At 39.6% G+C, this 8,764-nt stretch overlaps 1 protein-coding gene across 1 annotated transcript in view; it reads left to right on the forward strand.

Moving 5' to 3' along the window:
* The window catches only part of LOC113823682 (zinc finger protein 665), a 5,381-nt gene extending 718 nt beyond the window's left edge, over positions 1–4,663 (forward strand). Inside the window, exon 2 of the mRNA XM_027376364.2 lies at positions 2,253–4,663. Coding sequence (XP_027232165.2) covers positions 2,447–4,609 — 2,163 coding nt within the window. The 5' untranslated portion in view covers positions 2,253–2,446 and the 3' untranslated portion in view covers positions 4,610–4,663. The remainder of the gene's footprint in view (positions 1–2,252) is intronic.
* The last annotated feature ends 4,101 nt before the right edge of the window (positions 4,664–8,764 follow it).

The raw sequence follows: 8,764 nt of genomic DNA on the forward strand, positions 1-8,764 counted from the left end.
GCAGGCCAGTGGCAGATGTACTCATTATGGCCTTTGAACAAGCTGGTTGGCTGGGAAATAGCAGAATCAAATGTCATCTCACAAAGGACATCTGGGATATTAGTGATAACCTGCCAAAGAAAATACAACCATTAATATGTTATCAATTGGTCAGTGAATTTGACACTTGATTCTATTACATATGAAGGTAATTGTCACAGATAGCGACGCACCCTCCCAGAGACTAAGTTGAAAAAAAAAAAAAAAATTCTTCAGGAAATCCAATGATTTCACCAATTCTTGGCATTGTTTCTTCTGCCAATGAATCATTCAGGAGATCAAGTACCATTTCTCCATTGACAATCTTGATTTGTTAGTCCTCATACCAGGGGAGGGCATAAAGTATATCAGGGAATTATGAGGTAAAACAGGCTTAAATAAGAAGAATAATTATCAGAAATGCATAAAACTACCACAAAAACACATAAAATCAGCCAATGAAACTCTACGGACGTAACCGCTATCTTTGAAATTCTACGTAATGACATGCCAAAATTTAAAAACTACAGGAACCCAACCTGTCTTTCAGGAAACTCTATGGGAATCCACATGTTCCAAACCCCCCAAAAAACGTATTGACCAGTAAACCTGCCTAATTTAACAATTTAAGATGCCGTGACTAGGCGTGCCCTTTGAGCACTGCCTGAGGGGAGGGTTGATCGCCCCTCAACACCCCTTAGGACACATTCTCTTCACCTCGGTATGTATGGCAAGATAGAGCTGTGTTCACACCATGAAATAATACGCCAACTACCTTTATATCTAGAAACGTCAATCTTTTGTTCCCTTCTTTTTACCATCTGGATTGCTTTGATTTGATTGGCATTTGGAAGTCTTGATGGGCCCAGATGTTTAACTGGGATGGTTATTAAAGTCTAATTCTTCTTCGTTGCCACTGTATAAGTCTTAAAAATAACCCAGAATCAACACAATACTCGAAACGTAACATTTCTCACTGGCGTTCTGTCATTGAATGGTCTATGAGCTGTCAAACCTCGCAACTAGGCAAATGAAAGTATAAAAAGCATGATGTGCAGATAATTCTAAATAAAGATAGAGATCAGTATTAAAACACATAAATGAAGCATAATAACATTAATAAAATACTTTAAAGAGCATAAATGTGTAACAGCAGGCACTGATAATTAGCCAAATATTGTTTTGACAAGTGCGATAGCGAGGTATATTTTCGTTATTTATTGGTGACCATGAGTCTGCTGCAGCTTAAACTATGTTCTATTCTACTCTATTTCTTCCACTCTAAAAGATGGTGGTGTCCATTTACCTCATCACCACACATCATTCTCTTTAACTTTTACCCATATCAATCTCATAGCACAATTAAAACAATATCTAATGTCCACAACAACCTACTTGGTAGTGGCAGTGCTAAGCAATTATGGTAGTTTCATGCCCTTGTTCCTGTGAAAGTCAGCAAACTTTGTTCACGCATATTTTACAAGATAGAGTATGGAATAGTTGCTTATTTGATGGCATTGGGAGGTTTACAAGAACGCCTTAAATATTCAAATGAACAGAGTTTCATTTGTATCATCTTACAAATGTAATACTTCAGGAGGATTCAGATGCATGAAGTATTTTGGTTTATGCTTGGTTGTTATTTTTATTTAACCAAAAATTTACTGATTTAGAATTTGCTGTGGAAATGACATTATTATTCTTATGGTTAAACTTAACAGTATGGATGCACTAGAATAAGACAAATTGAAGGTTATATGCTTGTAAATTAGTGGATAATGTTTGTTAAGAGTGTATACCCAGTCACAGCAAATTAGTTGAAGTCTTAGCTCCTCTTAGACAACACAAACCCAACCCTTACATTAAGGGAAAAAAAAATTAAGGTTTTGCTGCAAATCTGTCCAAGTGTTACGTCATTGTTATGGCTCCACCCATCATTTGTAATGTGCCTGTGCAGAGCATATTCAACTGAAAAAGTCAGTTTGGGAGTATATTTTTTATTAATTTCTATAAGGCTGTCTGTCTGAAGTTAATATCATAAGTAGAAGGAATTGATGTACTATTATATAACTTTTATTTGTGTGTGTGTGTGTGTATTTGTGTATTTGTGTGTATTTGTGTCAGTTTTAGTCTTTAACAATGGTTAAGCATGTTTTATATTCTTAAGAGTAACAATGTATAATGACTAGCAAAACATGTAGAAATTTTATTAACAATCCTTTTTTTCTTTTCAGATGTGCAATACTGGAAAATATTCAGTTTTAACATGAAAACCACAGAATGTGTATAACAAGACAGAGTATTTGACTTGAAGGTTAAATGTATTGAAACGAAAATCATATTTTTATCATGATGTGTGAATATGATGTATTCCCATTTTAGTCTTTTTAGATGACAACTCAACCTTTTTACTTTGACTTATATTTGAATGACCAATTGTAATATGATATTTGATGAGGATATCAGACTACAAAAGATGCAGTCTCCTGAAGAAATTATTGTCTGTGGTAATAGCCAAGATAATTTTTATGAAAGCACGAGTGTGAAGGAAATAGAAAAATCACTATGCTCTTTTTGTGGGAAGGAAATTAATGCTGATAACTTAGGTAACTTAGAGAAAGGCATTTGTTCAATATGTAATAGTGGAAATAAGAAGAAGCAGCCTCACAAATGCCACATTTGTGGAAAAGTACTTTCCGGCATTTATAACCTTAGGAGACACATACAGAAGCATTCTGGAGAAAAGCCATTTGAGTGCACCATTTGCTCAAAAAGATTCACTGAGAAAGGTTCCCTCAAGAAACACATGCTAATACATTCAGAAGATAGTCCATTTAGGTGTTCTATATGTGATAGAAAGTTTACCCAGCTTGGACATTTGAAAGCACACACACTACTCCATTCAGGGGAAAGACCATTTCTGTGTTCGCAGTGTGGAAAGAGTTATACTAGTAAGTATAACTTGAGTGCACATCTCCTAACTCACACAAAAAAGAGGTGGTATCAGTGTAAAGAATGCAAAAAAAGTTATCCGTCACAAGAGAAACTTTTAAAACATAAAGTGGTTCATACTGTAAGAAAACCATATAAATGTGCGCTATGTGCAAAGGCTTTTGCGAGGAAGAGTAGTTATTCTAATCATATGAACATCCATGACCGAAAGAAATTCTCCAACTGTTCAGAATGTAATGCAGAGTTCACATCAGTTAAATCAAAGATATGTCAGTTTTACAGTACAAGAAAGATGGAATGTCTTTCTTGTGCTTTTTGCAAAGAAAGTTATGTCGATTTTGATCAATTCATAGATCATATTCAAAGACATACAGGAGAACGAGATGAGATTTGTGCTGATTGTAGAAAGACGATGAAGAAGCAGTATGAATGTAATATTTGCCCTGAAAAATATGATGAACAAGCTCTTCTTGAAGAACATTTGTTATCTGCACATATTGATGGAAAACCCTTTGAATGTAATGTATGCAAAAAGAAATTTGCAGAATTTAAGAAATTTATTCGTCATACTAAATTACATTCCGATAAAAGTTTTGAATGTTCCATTTGTGGTAAAAGCTTTACTTTGAATATTTCCTTGAAAAGGCATATGTTTGTACATACTAGGGAAATCACATGCGAATGTCCAGAATGTGGTAAAAAGTTCCGTTATCCGACAAGTCTGGCAAGACATAAATTAACTCACTTGGGTCGTAGCCATTGGAAATGTAATCATTGTGGAAGGAGGTTTCTTGAGAAGAAAGACTTAGAGCTGCACCAGCTTAACTTTGAACATAGCAAAGGTTACGAGTGTCCCACTTGCAAGAAAGTATTTAGCTTTCCCAGCAGTCTCTCAAGACACAAGAAAATTCACTCTGACATAAAGCCTTATACTTGTTCCTTATGTGACAAAAAGTTTTCATACTCAGAAACACTGAGGAGACATATTCGAGTTCACTGTGAAGACAGGCGCTTCAAGTGTGGTGTGTGTGGTAAAGGATACAATTCATCATTCACCCTGAAAATACACATGAGAATGCATAATGGATACAGGCCCTTCCAGTGCGCATTGTGTCCTGTTAGTTATACCATTAAAGGTAGTCTTAAAAGACATATGCTATCACACTACAGTGATATATCATTTAAGTGTCATATCTGCAAGAAGGAGTACTCACGACAATGTACTTTGAAAAAACACTTACAGACTCATAGGAATAATGGAGTAACAGTTTCATCTGGTAGTGGAGAATCTGAATGTGAGAAAAAGCCTCTTGGTGAAAAATGTGACAATTTAGATTCTGAAGATCACACTGCTCCCGGAGAAGAGAGTGTTGTCTATATAGAGGAAGATAGTGAGAAGAGTATGAAAACTCTGGGATATGGCAGTGATGAAGAGGAAGTGTGTTCTACGTCGCATATTAATGAAAATCTTGATCCGCTACGTGATGAAGATAAAAATGTTGCAATAGTTTGTAAGGAAGAAAGACAGGATATGATAGAGGAGATGGCTAGTACCTCAGGTGAAGATGATGGTAGTCATTTAAGTGTTGCAAAAATGGAAGTGAAGATGGAGGTTTACTGTGAAGAGGCTTTGGAATAAATATTTATTTTGAGTATGAAGCTTTAGAAAAATAAAAGGAGTTATTATTAAAAATTGTTTTTTTTTTTTCCCCTGTCAGTGTCTCTCATTGTCTTTTTTTTCATAAATAGAACTTAAAATTGACGAATAAGTGTGGATAATAAGCTCTTGAAGTAATAGCAAATTTATTAGAACTCTCATGGAAGCCAGTCTTAACTTTGCCTTTGACTTTTCTGATAATTCAAAGGAGCAGTTTGAATTAATATATTTTTACTACTAGAATAAAGTTATCCAACCAGATACAAGACAAAGATTAACCTGCAGATACAAGTAATAAAAATTTTTACATATGAATATTATTGAAATATTAATATCTTAATACAATATCAGATGTGAATTACAGATTCTCTTACACTCACTCTGTTATTAGCATTTTATGAATGTCAAACTCAGGGTTTTTCTGGCAAGAGGAAATATGACAAGATATCATAATGTAGTTTATAATTTATATAACAAAATAAATGAAGTCAGACTGTTTCCCTACCATTCTATTTTTTATTAGGTGGGTATTGCCATAAAGTTTCCTTGTGAAGGTTATGAATAATTATATTATATCTTATTATTATATTATCATATTATATCTTATGCTTTGTCATGTTTTTTATTTAATTATATATTTTTATTTATATTATTTTTTAATAATTATATTTTGTTAATCGTATCTTATGCTTTGTTATGATACCCTTTCCTCGCTACACACAAGGAGAGGGGAACAACGAAAAATACCTATAAGTAGTTCATCAACTTTTTATACTTTTATACATCACTATTTATGGTCTATTGGTGAGCCAGATAAAATGCCCAATGTGTAGGAGTATTCTTCATAAAGAATGTATGCACGAATGGGAAATGCCTGCCCACATTAATCCACATGTTGGGAAATGCCCACCCACATAAATCCACATGCTGGGAAAAGCCACCTACATAAATCTACATGTTGGTCCCACTTACATAAATCTTCCGGCTGGGAAATGATCACCTACATAAATCCACATGGAAAATGTGCACCCACATAAATCCAGAAGTTGGTAAATGCACCCCCACATAAATCTACTTGTTGGGAAATCCTCACAAAAATATCGGGAAAAGCCCCCACAAAACTTCCCATTGGAAATGTCCCTCGACATAAATCCACATTTTGGGAAATACCCACCCACTTACATCCACATAGTGGGAAAAGCCAACCCATATTAATACAGCTGCTAGGACATGCCCACACATACAACCACATGCTGAGAAACACCCACCCACATGAATCCACATGCTGGGAAATGTCCACCCACATTAATCCACATGCTGGGAAATGCTCACCCACATTAATCCACATGCTGGGATATGCCCACCCACATTAATCCACATGCTGGGATATGCCCACCCACATTAATCCACATGCTGGGAAATGCCCACCCACATTAATCCACATGCTGGGAATTGCCCACCCACATTAATCCACATGCTGGGATATGCCCACCCACATTAATCCACATGCTGGGAATTGCCTACCCACATTAATCCACATCCTGGGAATTGCCCACCCACATTAATCCACATGCTGGGAAAAGCCCATCCACATTAATCCACATGCTGGGAATTGCCCATCCAAATTAATCCACATGCTGGGAAATGTCCACCCACATGAATCCACATGCTGGGAATTGCCCACCCACATTAATCCACATGCTGGGAAATGTCCACCCACATTAATCCACATACTGGGAATTGCCCACCCAAATTAATCCACATGCTGGGAAATGTCCATCCACATGCTGGGAATTGCCCACCCACATTAATCCACATGCTGGGAATTGCCCACCCACATTAATCCACATGCTGGGAATTGCCCACCCAAATTAATCCACATGCTGGGAAATGCCCACCCACATTAATCCACATGCTGGGAAATGCCCACTCATTAATCCACATGCTGGGAATTGCCCACCCACATTAATCCACATGCTGGGAAATGTCTACCCACATTAATCCACATGCTGGGAATTGCCCACCCACATTAATCCACATGCTGGGAATTGCCCACCCACATTAATCCACATGCTGGGAATTGCCCACCCACATTAATCCACATGCTGGGAATTGCCCACCCACATTAATCCACATGCTGGGAATTGCCCACCACATTAATCCACATGCTGGGAATTGCCCACCCACATTAATCCACATGCTGGGAATTGCCCACCCACATTAATCCACATGCTGGGAAATGCCCACCCACATTAATCCACATGCTGGGAAATGCCCACCCACATTAACCCACATGCTGGGAAAAGCCCACCCACATTAATCCACATGCTGGGAAATGCCCACCCACATTAATCCACAGCTGGGAATTGCCCACCCACATTAATCCACATGCTGGGAATTACCCACCCACATTAATCCACATGCTGGGAAATGCCCACCCACATTAATCCACATGCTGGGAAATGCCCACCCACATTAATCCACAGCTGGGAATTGCCCACCCACATTAATCCACATGCTGGGAATTGCCCACCCACATTAATCCACATGCTGGGAAATGCCCACCCACATTAATCCACATGCTGGGAAAAGCCCACCCACATTAATCCACATGCTGGGAATTGCCCACCCACATTAATCCACATGCTGGGAATTGCCCACCCACATTAATCCACATGCTGGGAATTGCCCACCCACATTAATCCACATGCTGGGAATTGCCCACCCACATTAATCCACATGCTGGGAAATGCCCACCCACATTAATCCACATGCTGGGAATTGCCCACCCACATTAACCCACATGCTGGGAAAAACCCACCCACATTAATCCACATGCTGGGAAATGCCCACCCACATTAATCCACATGCTGGGAAATGCCCACCCACATTAATCCACATGCTGGGAAATGCCCACCCACATTAATCCACATGCTGGGAAATGCCCACCCACATTAATCCACATGCTGGGAAATGCCCACCCACATTAATCCACATGCTGGGAATTGGCCACCCACATTAATCCACATGCTGGGAAATGCCCACCCACATTAATCCACATGCTGGGAAATGCCCACCCACATTAATCCACATGCTGGGAAATGCCCACCCACATTAATCCACATGCTGGGAATTGGCCACCCACATTAATCCACATGCTGGGAAATGCCCACCCACATTAATCCACATGCTGGGAAATGCCCACCCTCGTTAATCCACATGCTGGGAAATGCCCACCCACATTAATCCACATGCTGGGAATTGGCCACCCACATTAATCCACATGCTGGGAAATGCCCACCCACATTAATCAACATGCTGGGAAATGCCCACCCACATTAATCCACATGCTGGGAATTGCCCACCCACATTAATCCACATGCTGGGAAATGCCCACCCACATTAATCCACATGCTGGGAAATGCCCACCCACATTAATCCACATGCTGGGAATTGCCCACCCACATTAGTCCACATGCTGGGAATTGGCCACCCACATTAATCCACATGCTGGGAAATGCCCACCCACATTAATCCACATGCTGGGAAATGCCCACCCACATTAATCCACATGCTGGGAAATGCCCACCCACATTAATCCACATGCTGGGAAAAGCCCACCCACATTAATCCACATGCTGGGAAATGCCTACCCACATTAATCCACATGCTGGGAAATGCCCACCCACATTAATCCACATGCTGGGAAATGCCCACCCACATTAATCCACATGCTGGGAATTGCCCACCCACATTAATCCACATGCTGGGAAATGCCCACCCACATTAATCCACATGCTGGGAAATGCCCACCCACATTAATCCACATGCTGGGAAATGCCCACCCACATTAATCCACATGCTGGGAAATGCCCACCCACATTAATCCACATGCTGGGAAATGCCCACCCACATTAATCCACATGCTGGGAAATGCCCACCCACATTAATCCACATGCTGGGAAATGCCCACCCACATTAATCCACATGCTGGGAAATGCCCATCCACATTAATCCACATGCTGGGAAATGCCCACCCACATTAATCCACATGCTGGGAAATGCCCACCCACATTAATCCACATGCTGGGAAATGCCCACCCACATTAATCCACATGCTGGGAAATGCCCACCCAC

This window comes from Penaeus vannamei, chromosome 15 (assembly GCF_042767895.1).
Source record: "Penaeus vannamei isolate JL-2024 chromosome 15, ASM4276789v1, whole genome shotgun sequence".
Lineage (NCBI taxonomy): Eukaryota > Metazoa > Arthropoda > Malacostraca > Decapoda > Penaeidae > Penaeus > Penaeus vannamei.